Below are 20,554 nucleotides of genomic sequence, written 5' to 3'. Positions count from 1 at the left end.
CTCCGTAAATAATGTAAGAGCTGCAAACTTCTTCAATAAAAGATAAATAACAGATTCAAAACAAGAGCGTTAGAATGACAAGAAGCATATAAAAGCAACCACACTTTGAAACCGATTTTTTTTTTTTTCTTTTCAGTAGGGGAGAGAATCCCCGTTGAAGAATTATAATACAATATATATCTCCGAAGTGAACAGATTTTATCATATAATATTGTCGAAGCGAGCTGAATACGTCATCATCGAACAAAATACAACATCATCGAGCAGATTACAGCACCATCGAAACTGTTTCATGCTGCTGCAGCAACCGCAGCGTGAGCAGGAATAGAACATGGCTAAAGAGTGCGAAAGCCAACCGCCTCAGCCAACACATGATGCACATCACGTGCTTTCAGAAAAAGAAACTACATCCATCTCCTAAAAGAGGAATTCTTATGTGAGTATCCTCAACTCCCGAGGAATTACTAGCTAAGCTCGCCTACTCTCAATTTTTCTTTTTAAATAACGTACTCCAAAACAAATGTAATCTAAAAAACTGTTTTATGAAGTATGCAATTGTAAATGTTCCAGGGTTTAATCTAAGTTTTTTTATTTCTTGTCCTTTTTTTCTGGTTTAATCTATTTTTTGTCTTCTATTTTTTAATGTTTTGTGTTCTATGGGTTTAATCTAAACCCCTTTAATGGTGCAGCTGTGTTCTATGGGTTTTGGCAAATTGCCTAATATGATATTTACAGAATACAATGAAAATAAATAATAATAAAAAAAAATCATTGAAATTGAATTATTGATTTTGATGATGATGATGATTTACAAGATTCGAAGGTATTAATTTTTTAACAAAGTAGGAATTTCAAATCTGAAATACCTTCAATTTGGACAATTTCTGCAAATTTAGTGTCTATTTTGATTATTTTAAAAAGCATAATTTTTGTGACCCTATTTAACGACAAATCACCTAGTAACAAGCAATTTGCTCATTAAATTCAACCCCTAGCCCTGGTGGCTAGGCTGAGTGAGCAGGTGTAACCAAAATTTGTCTGTAACAAGGTAGGAATTTCAAATCTAAAATACCTTTAATTTTGACAATTTCTGCAACTTTAGTGTCTATTTTAATTATTTTAAAATTATTAATTGTCCTAAACAAGGTAGGAATTTCAAATCTGAAATACCTTCAATTTTGACAAATAATAGAGCAGAAGTTTTGTGACTATATATAAAGACAAATCACCCAGTAACAAGCAATTTTCCCATCAAATTCAATCCCCAGCCCTGGTGGCTAGGTTGAGTGAGCAGATGAGACCGAAATTATTTCTCCAGATAGAAGACGACCCTTTTTTTTTCAACTGAAGAAATCATGTCTGAGCAGCGCTCAGTCATACATAGTACTGCCCAAGATTGGACCACAAGACTTGTGGGGACCAAATCTCCCTTTTTTTTCAAGAAATCATGTCTGAGTAGCACTCACTCATACATAGTACTACTCAAGATTGGACAACAAGACTTGTGGGGACCAAACCTCCCCGCCTAATCATTGGATCACATCCTCAAGACTTGAAGAGACCAAACCTCCCCACCTAACTATTGAATCACATTCTCAAAGCTGCCTCAAAATAATTTAGTTTATTAATTATTATTTAAATTTATATAATTTGATTAAATTTAATTGAGAAATAAATTTTTAGTAATATAGAAAAAAAAAACAAAAAAATCTCATACATTAATTTTATATTTAATTTAATCTTAAAAATAAATTACTATTATAATTACATCAATTTAAAACCACAAAATCATAAGTTAATCGAATCAATAACTGTTATTGTCTAAATCATCTCAGTTGAACAGAGATTCAAACTCAATTAGCAATCATGTGCTGCGAGAAACCCAACATGGAAATTTGAAATTTTATAAGTGAACTCTTTTCCACTATTTTAATGTGGCCAATTGATTCCCACCACCATCACGTTGAAATGCGCGAGACAACATACTGCAAAATTAATTACTGCAAAATTTTTTCATTGAAAATTTCATGATGTGGGGGACAACATAATGAGAAAAAGTCGTGCAAAAAAAAAAACAACGACGCTGCAGCAACATTCACTTCGTCTCTAAATGACAGTCATGATCTGTATTGCAGGATCTTTTTCAGAAAGTGAATTGGCAAGATTTGTGCAGTGACAAGTGATTTCTTGATGTCCTTTTTCTCTGTTGTCTTCCGAGCAAATTGAAAGTATAGCAATAGTACTTTGATAGGTATTACTATGGCTGTCTTGCAATCCATCGAGGATGGCAGATTCCCCGAATATTCGGGAATCTTATCGATATGGGGGTGGTCAATTTTTTTGACTCCACTTATATCTATCGGATTTTCGAATATTCTGGGAATCTATAATCGATTTAAGCTCACCAGATAAAATTTATAAAATTTAGGTATAAGTTTTAAATAAAATAGAATAGTAAAATTGAAACAAAATGTAATATTTAAAAAAAAAAAAATACAGAAACTTATCACAATCCACTTTTGGTCTTTTGATTCGGATTATTTTGGCAAATAAGAACATAAGCAAGTCTATATTCTCAAGACACTGTGACTTTGCAAAATACAATAACCACCTAGGGGTTATATGTTTTTTTAGAGGGAGATGTTAGGTTTGATACTTTGCAAAATACAATAAGTACGTATGGGTTATAGGTTCTTTTAGAGGGAGATATTAGGTTTGATACGCAATGGGAACACAACTATGATCCATTACATTGTAAATTTTATTTGTAGGTATATATTGTTACTTGTAAGTTTATAAGTGGTGTAAGTTTATGTTGGGGTTGGGGATATTTTTTTTTTCACTTCTTGTGTCTATTTTTCCACCTAACCAAAAAGTTAAGCAAGTTTTATTGATATTTTAGTGAAATTAATGGTTAATTGTTTTCGGACCTAATCACAATGTCTTTTTTCGACCAAAAGTTTTCAAATTCAGGTGGTGGCTTCAACCCCTCGAGAGATTGTCTCTTTAACAAAATTTGCATGACCAAACATTGATGGTCATTACCTGCCACAAAAAAGGTGAGATTGAGATCTTTGTTTATATATAAGAATCTCATTGTTTGCTTGTGATTTTTGGTTGGGGTGTATTTTGACTTTTAAGTTTTGATACTTTTTCCTTTGTCTTGGTAAAGTTTATAAAGTTTTAGCCTTGAGACATGTATTTTTCATATTATTTTTTTTACCAAGTTTATGCTTGTTTTGCTCTCTTATTTTAGTTTGTGAATTTAATGATAATCATTTTACACCATTATGATTTTATATAGGAGATCTAAACTCAATTTGGCTTTGACATAATTGTAAATATAGGTAATAAAGTCATTTGGACCTAGTAGATGTGAGTGTTCAAATATTTTTTTGGAACATGTGAATATGGATCTTTCACAAAAACACCAAATAGCGGGTGTTCTTATCATGGCACTTGTGGAATATATTTTGCTCAATAGACTCCATGAAATGTGGAGAGTTTGGGTCACTCAATTGACTAAGTTTCCATTGCTTAATGATTAGAATTTCTCATGTAAATCTATTTATAAATGTTGCTAAATGTTAATAAAGTGTATGGTATATGAAGATGTTTCTCATAAATGCACTTCTATTTCTATCTTTTTGGAATTTTGTTATTTTCCAATTATCTACCAACCATTATGGATATTATGTCTCAAAAAACCACTTTATGTATAATATGTCTCATCTATGGATGGACAATATGTCTCAAAAGGTTGAAGATATTATTTAAACAAGGGACTAATATGTCTCAAAAAGATCAAGACCTATACCAACAATTGTGGATAATATTTCTGAAAAGGATGAAGTCACTATTAAAACAAGGGACCACATTATGGATAATATGTCTCATCTAGCAATAGATAATATGTCTCAAAAGGATAAAGACATTATTTAAACAAGGGACTAATAATATATCTGAAAAGAATGAAGACATTATTTAAACAAAGGACCATGGCCCGAATAATATGAAGACACAATTAAAACAAGGGACCATCTTTGGTTGGATAATATGAAGACACTATTAAAACAAGGGACCATCTATGGCTTGATAAAATGTCTCAAAAGGATTAAGACATTATTAAGACAAGGGACCATCTATCACTCAATAATGTGTTTTAAAAGGATGAAGACACGACACCTTTCATATATAGAAACTATATAAATTAAATGGCCGTATAGATAGGCATCAAAATACTTACTATAATATGTCTCACATTTCCAAGATTTAAAAAAATAATAAAAATTAACTAAATTATGACTTTATTATAATTATTATAAAAAATAATAATATATAAGTTAAACATATATACATTTAAATAAACATGTGATCAGATTCTTAATTATAGAGATTCAACCTCACTTTAGTATGGAATCACTTTACTATTAAGATATCTTTGGTATTTAAGGTTAAATAGGATCTATATAGCAATGTTATTATGTAAATCCTAAGAAGTACAAATACATAATGGAAGAAGCTTCTAGTGCTTCTCGGTTAATAGCAAAAATACAATATTAAGTTTAAGAGCACATTCTTAACCGTTCACTCAATTCCAATGTGTCAAACTCCACAACATGGATATGCATATCAATCCAAATATAATGGATTTCTGTTAATAATAACCCATAAATAGGGACCTTTCCAATATGCAACAAGAGAAATATGCTTTTAGTAGAAGGATGGTAGATATTGCAAATGTACTTCTTGTGGGAAGGGATAAGATTACAATGATCTCTGTGTATATATAAATAAACTATACATGTTTATAACAATAGAAATGGCAAACATATTGGATATGGTGGTGCTTCTCGCCCAATCTACACCTGTGTAAGATACCAATGTCAATTCATTTCCTTTCAAATACCTGATCTAGGTAGATATTGGTGGCCACCCTCCTATTTCACCTATACCTCTAGTCGGTTTCATTTGTTTCCTTGTTTATTGTAACATTTACTATTTTTAGCAGTTTTTCGGGTCCTGAATTTCCAGAGCAGTTTTGATCCCCTAAACGACGTTTTTTTGAGGTCCCTATCAGGCCCATAGCCATAGGTATGAGAATATCCAGCCACCTATTAGATAATAATATAATATTAGTATAATAATAGTATATGAGGTACCAACTATTAGCTCCCTTCACGCTCTTAGTCAAACTTCTATTAATAATATAAACAACACAAGCTATTGCTTCTCCCAAATATTCATTTGATAGATGCTTTTCCTTAACCATACTTTGAGCCATATTCATAATAACTCATTTCTTCCTTTCAACTATTCCATTTTGTTGTGGAGTATAACATGTAGTAAACTTTACATATATAATAATACCTTCAAATAAAAATTACAAAGGGATAACATATTATATTATTATATATTATAGTATAATGATATATAATAATAGTATATATAGCGACATATATATTAGCCAATAGTATATATTAGGGACCCTATAGGGATAATATTATACCCATACTAATAATAATATCATAGTATGGGATAATTATTATATTATGGATATTATAGTACCCCCTAGATTACTATAATACTATTAACTATTATTAACCATACTATATTATGATGTTGTGTTATACTATAGGGTGAAGATGGGTTGCTTTGGTAATGACACTCACGTCCACATGAATAACCAAGTCACCAATTTTCACCCTCTTACCATCAAAGGTAGAAGCAAAGGCTCTGACTATTCCCTCACTAAAACCCTGAAGCAATTGGATGAATTTCCACCATCCAACTTGTTCAAACGATTCCAAATACTCATCATATATTTCGATGAGATTAGCTCCAACTGGCTCAATTCTTATTATAGGCGGCATGGTTGAAATCCTCGTGAAATTTTAACAGAACCCTTGTTACCTCCCATTATCTTCATTAATTACAAGTCATAAAGAAGGGAACTATATATCCCCCTTCACCTAATATATTATTATGGGTATATATATATATATACATATATATATATATATATATATATATATATATATATATATATATACACACACACACATTTGGAATTAATTCTATTAAGCCGTCAAATAGTAAAACATTTCCCATGGGTCCCACATTGGTGAATGAAGAAATATAAGTTCAAAACGATAAGTACTCGAAGCAGAATGAGTTTAAAATCATGAATCTGAATTTTGGGGAATATTTAATATTTAACATTACCTCGTATGAGTATAGAAGAAGGTACAGATAGGGGCTTTTAGATAAAGCATATATCCATCGATATGAATGGTCTCTGACATAACATAGTCCATATTAAGAATATTAGTTTCTTATACCATTACCGATCATTTATAATGTGGAAAGGTACATATGCAAAGATCTTTTATTGGTTAAAGCAAATAAGATGCTTGGAATTGAAAGAGTGTTTGATGATAACAAATTTTGATACCCAATGATAGTTAGTATCTGTAATGTGCTCTTTAAGACGGGCTTTGAAGGGTTGACCAGTTTGGTCAACGTAAGAATTCCCATAGGAATAAGGAATTTGGTAAACTCTAGATCTTAGAAAGGGGTCAGATTTATCTTTGGCTGAACGAAAAACTTGTTTAAGGGTTTTATGGGGTTTAAATATGGTTTTAATACTCATTTTTGCTAAAATCTTTGCGATAAGATCAGTGGTGTATTTTATGTATGGAAGGGAGACCTTCTTCCTACAAATTATACAAGCCAAAATGTCCAAGGAAACAGATGAAACTGACAAGAGGTCTAGGTGAAATAGGAGGGTGGCCACCAATATCCACCTGGATTAGGTATTTGAAAGGAAATTAATTGACATTGGTAGCTTACACAGATGTAGATTGGGCGAGAAGTGTAGATGACAAAAGAAGTACAAGTGGAGTAGCTTTCTACTTGGGAGGTTGTTTAGTATCCTAGATGAGCATGAAACAATCTTCAATATCCTTTTCTACAACAAAAGCATAATATATTGTAGCAACATCATGTTGTGCTCAATCCTCTCGATTAACAGCTCCAGGAAAGGATCCACATTGGGATATAAAAAGTAGGTCGATATTTGTCATATCCCAATATCAATGGCAGATTACCAATATCCAATAACCAACATATAGGGATACTAGTATATAGGATAATAATAGATTACTCATAGTATAATCCCTAACTCATATATGGATAATTGTTTTGAACCCTATTATCCTTGTTAATTATTAAGGGATTATTTCTTATCCGATGATAGAAACCCATGTAGTGGAGGGATTTGGGACCTATGGCATGGTCCACCCATAGCATGTGATTCTACATTAGAGTAACTTTTTGCTTGAATCAAAGTCATAGCGCTAGAGCCAAAAATGTTGCTTGAATCAAAGTCATAGTGCTAGAGCCAAAATGTATGAGGCCATGTAGTGTGTATAGTCTACTTTGGTTATCATAGTAACTTGAAGATTATGAAAAAGGCCTCTAGTTCTTCAATGTACTTTTACACTAATTGATAATCTTACATAATGAATCTCATAAACACATTATCATTTCAGAGGGTGAGTTTCTTCTTTCATGAAGTTGAAAAAGCTTCTATTAGTTTTGTGGCTTTAAAAAAGTTGTTCTTAGGAATCTTTAAAATATTCTTAGTGTTCCCTCAAATCAAGTGGGTGAGTGGAGTTATATGATGAATAATAATTTCATCTCAAACATCAATTATTTTCTATGATCTAATATGTCCAAGAAATAGTCATGCTTATTTCTAGAAATTTGGATACTCTTAGGTTACATGTTGTGGAGAGGCGGAGTACAATGTTTATATATCTAAAATTGATGTAGGGATACTTGGGTTAATGCAACTACCACTAGAAGAGTATAATAGAACAGATAGTCCCAAAAAATTAGCGAAGAAAATAAGCCTACATCCTCAAACTATCTAAATACCATACTATTCATAGTATAATAGAACCTCATCATATATCCCTCTTAGGGTATACTAATAATATATCGTTATTGATTAATAAGGTACTTATTAAGGTTATCTCCTTATTACTGGTTAGCCTCCATAATAGGTTAAGTCTATGTTGGGGTTGGGGATATTTTTTTCCACTTCTTGTGTCTATTTTCCACATAACCAAAGGGTTAAGCCAACCTTAATAATTTTTTAGTGAAATTAATAGTTAATTTGCATCATTTTCAGACATGAGCACAATGTCTTGTTTTTTACCAAAAGATTTCAAATTCATGTGGTGGCTTCAACCCCCTCAAGAGATTGTCTCTTTAACAAAATTTGCATGACCAAACTTTGATGGTCATTCCCTGCCACAAAAAGGTGAGATTGAGATCTGTGTTGATGTATGAGAACCTAATTGTTTGTTCGTGATTTTTGGAAGGGGTGTATTATAATTTTTAGTTTTGATACTTTTTCCTTTGTCTTTTTAAAGTTCGTAAAGTTTTAGCCTTGAGACATTATTTTTCATATTTTTTTTTTACAAAGTTTATGCTTGTTTTGTTCTCGTATTTTAGTTTGTGAATTTAATGATAATCATTTTACACCATTATAGTTTTACATAGGAGACCTAAACTCAAGTTGGCTTTTACATAATTGTAAATATAAGTAATAAAGTCATTTGGACCTAGTAGACGTGAGTGTTCAAAAATTTTCCTGGAACATGTGAATATGGATCTTTAACAAAAACACCAAATAGTGGGTGTTCCTATCATGGCACTTGTGGAATCTATATTTCTCAATAGACTCCATGAAATGTGGAGAGTTTATGCCACTCAATTGACTAAGTTTCCATTGCTTAATGATTAGAATTTCTCATGTAAACCTATGTATAAATGTTGCTCAATGTTAATAAAGTATATGGCATATGAAGATGTTTCTCATAAATGCACTTCTATTTCTATCCTTTTGGATTTTTGTTTTTTTCCAATTATCTTTACATGTTATAATATTTTTTTAGTTAACAAGAATTGAGAGATTTGAATTAATAAAAAAATCTACTACTAGGGCACATATCAAAATTACATGAGGAAAAACAGAACTAAAAGCTTGCCAACTTTTTTGAACATACATATATCTAGATCCAATCCAATCTATGCCACTACGGGGCAAAAAGGGGATTTCCTAAAGAATCCAATCTATATACATATACTGGAGAAATCCTAAAATATTACAAATTTTATAATACATGCAACTTAACTGGAAGGGTTCTCTTTACTTAGAATTTTTAACAAGTCGTCTTATTGAGTTTATGGGTTTAAATATCTTAATGAAGGAGATGAATTCCTCAAGTTCCTGATGACAAAGCCACATGATGGAGAAGGAGAAAACGACAGTAACAGACCCATCATCAAAGCTAAGTCCAACTTGCTACGTAGATAGCCAATTTAAACCTCCATCCAATGGTAAGGTCAGTGTTATTGTATCAAGATTTCGAAGGTAGTAGTCTAAGTTGCCAGGGATTTGGTTCTCACTTGCGGATGCCTCATCAATTCTTGTGATCCTTTAATTATTTTTGGTTTGTTATACAATGTCTCCCATTTTTCTAATTGAGCATGGTCTGCCATTGTATATAAAATATGGGTGCATGGACTAAAGAAGACCCTCATCCATGAATGGAATCAAATCCAAATTGAAGATTCTATGCCTTGAGCATACATTAACCCCCATCTATGTTTTATTGTTTCTTGGTTGTCCATAGACCAACATAGATCCACATTAACTCCAAATCTATCAACGCAGAGAGGGATCAAATCTCTTAAGGTGAAAACCTCTTTAGAGTGAAAATCTTGAATAAAGGTTTGCATATCTAGAGATTTGATCCCTCTTGGAACTTGGCATATCCAAGATTAACAAATAAACAAACACATACACGCAAATATATATAAACACACACCATGTGTCAACTCCATGCTGAGCATGAAAGGAAGTACACATTTCCTTCATTTTCAACAACAATAATAAATATTTTAACCATAACTAAAAAAATTTATTTTCTTTATATAATATATACATAGTTGACATTGAAATGTTTTACTCAAGTGACCATTAAAATATTTTATTTATGATCTAAATGTTACATCTCAAGTCCATATTAATGTAATAAGAAACATTTGCTCCATATTAATTATACATCAATTGAACATGTTAATTGAACATAGAATGAAGTACACATCACCTTCAATTATACTATAATATCCATATTATTTGTAGATGCCACATGTCAACTCCATATTGAGTATTGAAGGAATTAGAGATCTCCCTCGTACTAAAAAGAAAAAATCAATTATAGATTAAACTAGTGTTGCTAATAAATTAAATAGCTAGTAAATGTCGCTAAGCATCAATCCATGACAAACATCAAATCACTTATTTCATAATGCATTTCACATTGTCGAGATTTTAAAAAATCATAAAAAATAATTAAATTGTAACTTTATTATTATTATTATTAATTGTTGTGCCTAAGAGGCACTGTACAACCGAATATGGGAGAGATGTTGTCCCTTGACATTACATTAAAAGAAATAAAATAATAAATACATTGAAAAAATTAAAAATGTTAATAATAAAAAAATATTTCAATGTCAACCATAAAAAAAAACACTTTAGTGTCCACCATAAATAACACAATTACATCAATTTTATATAAAGAGATAAAGTAATTGAAAGTAAAATTTCTTTCCACTTTAAAGTATGAGGGAGAAGTGTAATTCCTTTAGTACTCAAGATGGAAATTACCCATGACATCTAAAATAATATTGATATTACAATCCATCATGAAGGAGATGTGAAACCACCCTAAATAACACAATTTCATCAACTTTATATATAGAGAAATAAAGTAACTGATAGCGAAAAAAAATAAATAAAATAAATAAATAAATAAATTTTCATGCATGAGTACTTTCTACTTTTTAGTATGATAGAATGTGTAATTCCTTCACTACTCAACATGGATATTACATATGACATCTAAAATACTATTGATATTACAACCGACTATAAAGGAGATGTGAAACACCATAAATAACATAATTACAAGAATTTTATATGGATAGACATAAAGTGATTGATAATAAAAGTTTTGTAATTTCATCTATAAGTGCTTTACATTTTAGTATGAGGGAGATGGGTTAGACTTATTATTTTCCAAAAAATTTATTTTAGTATTTTGAGGGAATTTATGGTTAAATATTAGGAAAATAACATGTATTCACTTATATCTAAAAGTTAGATGAGTTTTATGATGTTTATAGGCATATTTGAAGATTCCAACAAAGTCATATTTGACCACTAAGCCTCAAATTCGAATTTCCTTTTCAAACTCATGAAGATTTGAAGAAGATTTGAGATCATTATTTAAACACATTTTATCAAGAAGAATCATGGAAGTCTTGATAAGTGTTCGTATCAAAGCTATTAGAGAGTTGTGAGAGGATTTGTTGTCCTTACTTAAGAAAAAAGTGGATCTAAATTTATTAGTTGATAACCCTCTTCTCAAAGCAAGTCATGTATAAATAGGAGTGATTTCTCTATTGAGAGAGGAGGAAGGGAGAAGAAATTTAGAATTTGTAATCAGAATACTTGAAGAGATATCTTTGTAGTTATGTTGCTCCAAGCCTATTTCATTTAATATATGATGTTATTCTAATTTCAACTTCTAGTGTGCTTGTTGAACATTGGAGGGTCCCCTTTGCCAAGCATGTTCACTCTTTCCTTTATTTTTTCATAGACTATATTTCAATGGCTTTCATAGACTAGATTTTAATCACTTTCATAGATTAAATTTACATGCTTTCCTAGAATAAGTTTATATGCTTTCATAGAAATATATTTCAAATGTTTTCTAGATTAAATTTACAAGCTTTCATAGATTAAATTTACTCGATTTTCTAGATTAAATATTTCCATGCTTTCATAGACTAAATTTCAAATGCTTTCATAGATTAAGTTTCCATGTTTTCACGGCATGCGCAGGCTCTAACCTAGCTCTGCTCCCCCGATTCCGCTGCCTCCTGCAGCTCCTCTGCCTGGCAGCTCCTGCTGCTAGGCCTCCCTCGTCTGGCTCTTGGCATCCCCGCGTGCCTAGGCTCTGCCTCTCCCTCCCGGCAGCCCTGCTGCAGGCCCTCCCTAACATTCGCCCCTCATGGAAGGGAGCGATTCACCCCATCAGCAAGGCCCTAAGGAACAAGCAGCGGCCTTTGCTTCTTTAATCTCAGAGAATGGTGCACCAAAAACCAAGCCAACAACAACTAAATTTGTCAAAAAACTGGTAGATATTCCAGAAATCTCTTTACCTCCAAGTCTACCCAGGAAAGCTGCTATTTCACTATCTGAAAGAGGATTGGTAGGTCAATTCACTGGACTGTGGCCCTCCCCCAGAGCAGTTCAGAAGTGGGTGGAGTGCAACTAGAGCACCAATATCCAAGGGAAAATAGCAATAAGATTTTGTGGCAGGGGATATTACACGTTCCTCTTCGAAACCAAAGAAGATCGGAACCTAATATTCCGAAGCGGTCCATATTTTATGGATTCAAGAGGACTATACTTGAATAGATGGTCCCCAGATTTTGATCCAGAGATGGACATCCCAAATGTTGTGCCGGTCTGGGTCAGATTGCCTCATCTCCCACTACATTGCTGGGGAGACGAATCGGTCAAAGCAATCGGAAATGCAGTCGGCAAATACATTGACAGATGTGAACCAAAGGACAATATGCATGCTTGTGCTAGGATCTGTGTAGAAGTGGATTTGGGGAAAGGCCTTCTGGAGGCTATAAAGATCAAGGTGGACCAGTGGACTCACATCCAACAGCTGGACTATGAGCAAATCCCGTTCAAATGCAAGGTATGCCATGAATACGGTCATTTTGCAAATAGATGTAACAAACTAAAAGAAACTGAAACTGCTGAGAATGTAGAAGCAAATGAAGGCACCTGGGAACAAGTTAAGAGAAAGAAAACCAACAATAAACAATCTGGTCCAAACCCCAAACAGCCCCTTGAAAACGTTGTTGCAATCCCCACTCCTCCCCTCAACATGGTCCAGCCAATACCCTCGACATCTAACCCTTTTGAAACCTTGGAAGAAGAAGAACCATCATCCCCTCGTTCTCCTACTCAAGACAAAACTTTAGCTGTCATCCATTCTCCCATACAGAACTTCCCATCCCCTCCACCCACCATAGATCAAATCCTCACAAGAAACAAAGTCAAAGAATCCAACAACACTTCAGAGCAGCCAAAAAAAGTAGGGAGGAAATCGAATAAAGAGATTAGAGATGAGGCAGCAACAAAAGAAATGGCTACAGGTACCCAACAACCAATGGACTCTTTCCTGGCTAAACAAAAAGGAAGCGGGGAAAAGCAGAAGGAGAAGGTCGGGGCTCACCAAAAATCAAGTAAATAATGATTTTGGTCTCTTGGAACAGCAGGGGTTTGGGCTCCTCTCTAAAAATCAACGCAGCCTGAGATTTAATAAGGCAAGAACAGCCAGATATTTTCATGATCCAAGAGACCAAAGTGACCAGTCAAGAATTCCAAAAATTAATGATGAAACAAAAAAGTTTTGAAGGAACAGCGACAGACTCCATTGGAGCTTCAGGAGGTATTGGCACAATATGGAACAAAGGGAAGTGGGATCTCACTAGTCAAAAACTCAGCAACTGGTGGGTCAGAACAGATCTCAAAAACAAAACCACAAAAGAAGAGTACACCTTGTTAAACATTTACGCTCCAAATCACTACAGGGACAAAGCACTATGTTGGGAATCAGTTAAAAAAGAAGTGCAAGAATGCCACAGAAACAAGCTGGTTTTAGGAGGTGATCTAAATTTAATTCGGAACATTGAAGAAAAGATGGGAGGGAAGTATCTCAATGACCCTTCTAGGGCAGCTCTGGAAGAAATTATAGAAGCTCACAAACTCCTGGACATTCCTCCATGTAATGGGAAATTTACTTGGAGCAATAAAAGAGCCGGAACTCAAAACATCAAAGAAAGACTGGACAGGATCTTAATTCAAGAGAGCATAGCTACAGGATTCTCATCCATCAAGAGCAAGATTGTACATGCTACAGCCTCCGACCACAAGCCTGTGGTTCTGATTTTAGACAGATTGGAGAATTATGGGCCGATCCCTTTTAAATATAATAAAAATTGGGACAACAAGGATGAGTTTAGCAAGATCATAAAGGACAGTTGGGAATTCGATGTAACAGGTTCCCCTCACTTCGTTTGGGAATCCAAGTTAAAAATTTAAGAGCAAAAATAAAAATTTGGGCAAGAGAGAACGCTCTAAAAGAGAAAAACAAAAAAGTCGAGCTGCATAAGAATCTGGAAAAATGGAGTCAGGAAAATGAAAAACAACAAGCAACGGAGCAAGAACATGTTCACGAGAAAGAAATATTTATGGAACTTTATAGGCAAAATAGACAAGAGGAGGAGGAATTGAGACAAAAATCCAGGTGTCTCTGGCTAAAAGCAGGAGATAAAAATACTTCCTTTTTCCACAATAATCTCAAGCTAAGAAGAGCGGGCAGCCAAATTGACAAGATTCAGGTTGAAGGGAAGGAAATAAAGGAGAGGGAGGAAATCAAAGAAGCAGCTCATAGATACTTCAAAACCCTCCTAACAGCAGAAGAACAACCATCAGACAGTGCTGAATTCCTTCAACAAGTTAATAGTAGAATCAACGATCAGCAAAATAGTGAGCTAGAGAAGGAGGTGACAGAGGAGGAAATAAGAGAAGCAACGTGGAGCATGCATCTGGATAAAGCCCCCGGGCCAGATGGCTTCACCATTGCCTTCTACAAGACCCATTGGGACATAATAAAGAAAGACTTTGTAAGAATGGTTAAAAATGTTTTAAAAAAAAACAAGATGGGAGAAAACACCAAAACCTCTCACATGGCGCTCATCCCCAAGGAGCCAAACCCTCTTTCTTTTGACCGATTCAGACCCATCTCTTTATGTAATGCATCTTATAAAATCATTACAAAAATTCTGGCAAATAGACTGAAAAAGATCCTGCCCAGTCTCATCTCTGAAAATCAAGGTGGCTTTGTTCCTAAACGACAAATAACGGACAACGTGATTCTTGTACAGGAAGCCATACATAGCAGTATTCAAAGAAATGAAAAAGGCATGGTCATCAAGCTGGATATGGCCAATGCCTTTGACAGAGTCAGTCATCAGTACTTAGTGGCAGTTCTCCAAAAGTTCGGAATCTCTATTAAGTTCATCAACACTATAATGGAATGCATCTCAAATCCATGGACAGCTCCACTGATTAACAAAAGGCCCAGCTGTTACTTTCGCAGCACCAGAGGATTGAGGCAAGGTTGCCCACTCTCCCCTTTCCTCTATACCATTATTGCGGAAACATTAAGTATTCAACTTGAAAGTTAAAGGAATAAAAGGGAAATAACTGGCATCAGCATAGCTCAAGGGATTAAAGAAATCAATCACTCTCTCTTTGCGGATGATACCCTCCTAATTGGAGGAGCCTCAAGTAAACAATGTAAACTTTGAAACGGGAACTATAAACTCAAAATGAGAATTCTGCCCAAAAAACCCTGAAAAAACATGAAAAACAGTGCTAAAAATGAAAAGTGTGTATACTAGAATGATGGTTTTTTTTTAGGGTCAATTTTGAACATGTTTTAAAAATGGCAGTGAGAACAAATTTTTGGTGCAAAAATTGTGCAAAAACTAGCCTGAAAATGAAAATTGCTAATAATGGAACGACGAATTTTTTTTTAGAGTTAATTTTCAACATTTAAAAAAAAATGACAATAAAACCGAATTTTTATGTGTAAAAATTGTGCAAAAAACATCCTCAAAACAAAAAGTGTTGATGCTCGAATAACACTTTTTTTTTAGGTAAATTTTCAACATTTTGAAATAATGGTGTAAAAAATTTTGTTATGACTCCGAAAAACATTAAAATTTCAAAAAAATAATGAAAACATAAAATTAAAAATAAAAGCAATGAAAAAAACACAAAAAAAGTTAAAAAAAATACCAAAACGTAAATAAAAATATATATTAAAAACAAAACATAAAATTAAAAAAAAAAATCAATCATAAAAATGTAAAAAAAAAAACAAAATTAACCTATAAAATATAAGAATTAAAAAATTTAAAGAAATAAATAATAAGAAAATCATATTTTCAAAAAAATAACATTTTTTTAATGTGGTAAACCATAAAAAAATTTGGAAAAAAAATAAAAATAAAATAAAATTAAGTAAAAATAAGAAATTTTAAAAAAGCATTAAGAAAAACTAAAAAAATTAAAAACAAATTAGATTAAAAAAAATTGTAAAATAACAAAAAAATTTAAAAAATTTAAAAAACTACAAAAATTAAGATTAAAAACATTTTCAAAAAACCCTAAAAAACAAAAATATGCTGAAACTAAAAGTAACATGAAAACTTGAAAAACAATTAAATTTTAAAAAAATACATATTTTTAAATTAAACATCATTTTCAAAAAAACATTAAAATTTAAAAAAGCTAAATATATTTTTGATATTTTTTAAAATAACATTTAAAATATATATATTTTACAAATATATATAAAATTAAAAAAAAAAACCATTTAATATATATATATATATATATATATATAAACATATTTAACAAAAATTATTTTTTATTTAAACAAAACAATTTTATCAGCCACCGCCTCCATGGGCGGTTGGACGGTGGCTATCCGATTCTCGGAATTGGATAGCCACTACTCAGCCTCCTGTGGGGGTGGTCAGGTGGTGGTTATCTGATTCTCAGAATCGGATAGTCACTGCTCGGCCGCCCCCACGGGTGGCTGAGCAGTGGCTATCCGATTATGAGAATCATATATCCACCTCAAGGGCGGTCAAGGGGTGGTTATCCGATTCCGAGAATCAGATAGCCACTGTCTGACAGTCGTTGCGGGTGGTTATCTGATTCTCGGAATCAAATAGCCATTGCTTGACTGCCCGTGGGGGTGGCTATCCGATTCTCGGAATCAAATAGTCATCGCCTGGATGCCCGTGGGGGTGGCTATCCAATTCTCGGAATCGAATAACCATCCCTTGGTTACCCATGGGGGTGGCTATCTGATTCTCAGAATCGGACGGCCACTACCCGGCCACCCCTACGGGTGGCTATCCGATTATGAGAAGCGGATAGCCATCACCCAGCCACCCGTGGGGTTGGCCGAGCGGTGGCTATCTGATTCTCAGAATCAGATGGCCACCGCTCGGCCGCTTGTGGGGGTGGCCGGGCAGTGGCTATCCAATTCCGAGAATCGGATAGCCACCCCCATGGGCAGTCGGGTGGTGGTTATTCAATTCCAATTACGGGAACTGATACTGTTATGCATTCAATATTTGTAATATGTTATTTTCGCATTAATTTTTAAGTTAATCATTATTTTTTGAAAAAAAATGATTATTATTATTTTTTTGACATGAAATTCATAAAAAAAAAACTATTATTTAGCCATTTTTAGTTAAAATTTTCGTATAAAAATTTTGATTTTGACATGTCAATTCTAGAAAAAAAATTATTAAAACGTGTAGTTTTTTAGTTATATTTATGTTAAAAATGGTTATTTTTATGTCCATTGTTGAAAAATATTGTTTTTTAGAAACAATTATTTTATATGGATTGAAAAATTAATTAAGGATGTATAAATATGTAAAATATCGAAAATTCAAAATATTGACCTTCTAATTTAAAAATGCAAAACAATAAAAACCTCACTACAAAAAAAATAAAATAAAAATAAAAACAAGAAAATATGAAGAAAACGACCATTTAAAAAATTATTAAATTTACAAAATAATTATTTACATTTCATACATTAGAAAATTTAAAGTTAAGTCTTTTAAAAAAAGGGCCTGATGCAGAATTACCACTTTTTAAAATCGGCATGAAAATCACTACCATTCTAAAACGCAATGTACATAAAAAAATTAAAGTGCCAAAAACTATGCTAAAAAAAAAACATGTGTTCTGCATCACCCCTTTTCAAAATCAGGTCACTTTTTTGCTATCTTTACGAAACGGGTAACAGTATCAGTTCTCGTTTCAAAGTTTACATTGTTAGTATCATTGCCAGGAGGTTTAAGAAAATATTAAATGCCTTTCTTGTTGTCTCAAGAGGGTTGTTCAATAACAAAAAGTGTAGAATTTATACCTGGAATGTTTCATTAAAGGTAATGCAAAGGATTTCCTAAATTATGGACATTCCGGTTCAGCGAAAATGGGGACACTTTACTTACCTCGGATTGCCTCTGGAAAAAGAAGGGGTCAAGTCTAAGGTGTGGAATAAATAGATAGAAAAGATGAGAGGGAAACTTCAAAGCTGGGGGCTGATGTGGCTAAACTTAGCGGGCAGAACTACTCTCGTAAAATTTCCTCTCAGCCCTACCTATTTATCAGTACGATATAATTTTTTCTCCTGCCAGCATCCATAAACAAATGGAGCTAATCATGAGAGGATTTCTCTGGCAAGGAGGGAAACAAGACACAAAAAAATTCAGCCTTGTTCGCTGGGACCAAGTGACTCTCCCTTTTGAAAAATGAGGTATCTCCATTAGGATTCCGAGCTTGACAAATAAAGCTCTAGGCTTCAAGCTTGTTTGGCGAATGTTAGTTGAGAAAGGCAGTTGGTGGATTGAAGCGCTGTTAAAAAAATACCTTAATGGCCAGCATTCAAAGATCCTCACTGAATTGATCTCAGAGCGACCATGCACTCAAGCATGGAAACTCATTAAAAAAGTCATCCCTCAAATCAAAGACCATATATCGAAGAGCCCGGGGAATGGGAAAGACATTGCCATATGGACAGACAAAATTATGGGATTTGCTCCATTGAATCAAAGCCAACAATACAGAGCCTTGAAAGTCTGGATGGATAACAAAAACATAACCTCTCTCTATGATATCTCAGACTGGGAGCAAAACAGTTGGACTGCCTGGAAAGATCTGCCTCTTCCAAATAGATTGAAAAAACAGTGGGATGATATGAAGATCACTCTGGCTGGAGCTGCCCCTATAAACAAAAAGATCCAAGATAGCTATGTTTGGGAACCTAGTGGAGGAAAGTTTACAGTGAAGTCCGGATATAAGTTCCTCCAACCCAACAATAATCTTGAGAACTGGAACCTCAGGTCTGCAGTATGGAAGAATGAGTGCCTTCCAAAAATAAAATTCTTTGCATGGACCCTCTTAAAAGGTAAGATCCTCACTGCGGAAAACCTTAGGAAAAAAGGTATACAAGGGCCATCCATGTGCGTTTTATGCCAGAAGGAGGAGGAAAGCAGTCAGCATCTCTTTTTGGATTGTGCCATTGCAAGGCACTGTTGGAAGCAAATAATAAGTCCCCTGGAGATGACCAATGATATTTTCGATCAGCTCACAACTCTAAATAAGAACTGGGAGAAAAACTATCCATATACAAAACAAAACAAATCTGCCATTATTCGTGTTTGGAAATGTCTCCCATCTGTTCTCTGCTGGCAAATTTGGCTTGCAAGAAATAACTGCATATTCAAAAGTCAAAAGCCTAACCCAGGACTCATTCTCGCCAAAACGTGGGGGCTAGTGGCAGAGATGATTAGTGCCAATGTTGTGTTCAGTGTTGATCAAAATAACTGGCAGAATGAAGAAAATGAGTGGTATAACAAAATTCCTTTGGTGTGTTCCGTGAGGAAGCAACTGCCAGCAAAGACAGGGGGAAGAAACAGAGGCTGGAAGCTCAAGGGAAATGAAATGGAAATCGAAAAGTGGATCCAAAACCAAAAGAAATACACTCTTAGATTTGATGGCGCTTCCAAAAATAATCCAGGCAGAGCAGGAGCTGGGGGAGTTATCTATGATCAGAAAGGAGAAGTCATCTCCTCCTATGAATGGGGGCTTGGTAACATGACAAACAATAAAGCGGAGGCATACAGTTTGTTCCTAGGCACATGCATCCTCAATAAACTCCAGGCCAAAGACCCAGTTGTAATCGGTGACTCAGCAATAATCATCGCTGCAATGGAAACGGGGGGAGAATTCAAAAACCAGGCTTTAAACAGAATCAAACAAAGAATTTTAGATAATACCAAACATCTGGGAAATATCAAATATAAGCACATTCTGAGAGCTTATAATCAAGAGGTTGATTCCCTTGCCAATAAGGCAGTGAATCGGAGGGTCGGGCAAGTAAAAGAAATTCAAAATATATATGAAAAATCTATTCCCTGAATTCCCCTCCCCTTTGGACGGGATCAATACTCATTGTACAGACAGTCAAATCAACCAAGTTGCTACAACATTCCACAGGCAAAAGAAACAGGTGATCGTCCAGCCCAGGTCTGACAATAGAATCTCAGATCATCTTCATAGAGCAGAGTGGAGAATCCTCAGCAAGAAGACTGATACGCATAGGTTCTCAGATTCGGAAAAAATATGTCCAAGGGATTCACATAAGTTAGGCTCCAGTCAAGAATTACAGTGCTTTCTAGTCCCTTTCACGATCCCTCATTAGATGACAGTTACAAAGACTGA

The 20,554-nt window shown here is 33.9% G+C and overlaps 1 protein-coding gene across 1 annotated transcript; it reads left to right on the top strand.

The window, feature by feature from the left end:
• The first annotated feature begins 12,590 nt into the window (after positions 1-12,590).
• LOC149150663 (uncharacterized) lies at positions 12,591-20,251 on the top strand. Its single transcript, XM_089442893.1, has 5 exons — positions 12,591-12,857; positions 14,362-15,192; positions 16,694-16,930; positions 16,978-17,326; positions 18,657-20,251. Exons 1-5 carry the CDS (start codon positions 12,591-12,593, stop codon positions 20,249-20,251), a joined length of 3,279 nt encoding a protein of 1,092 aa, XP_089299019.1.
• Positions 20,252-20,554: the final 303 nt, after the last annotated feature.

This window comes from Pinus tabuliformis, chromosome 9 (assembly GCF_031772625.1).
Source record: "Pinus tabuliformis cultivar Carrire ecotype Pingquan chromosome 9, CPIR1, whole genome shotgun sequence".
NCBI classification, from domain to species: Eukaryota; Viridiplantae; Streptophyta; class Pinopsida; order Pinales; family Pinaceae; genus Pinus; species Pinus tabuliformis.
Note: the sequence above shows the minus strand (reverse complement) of the source record. Positions and strands in the feature narration are given on the sequence as shown.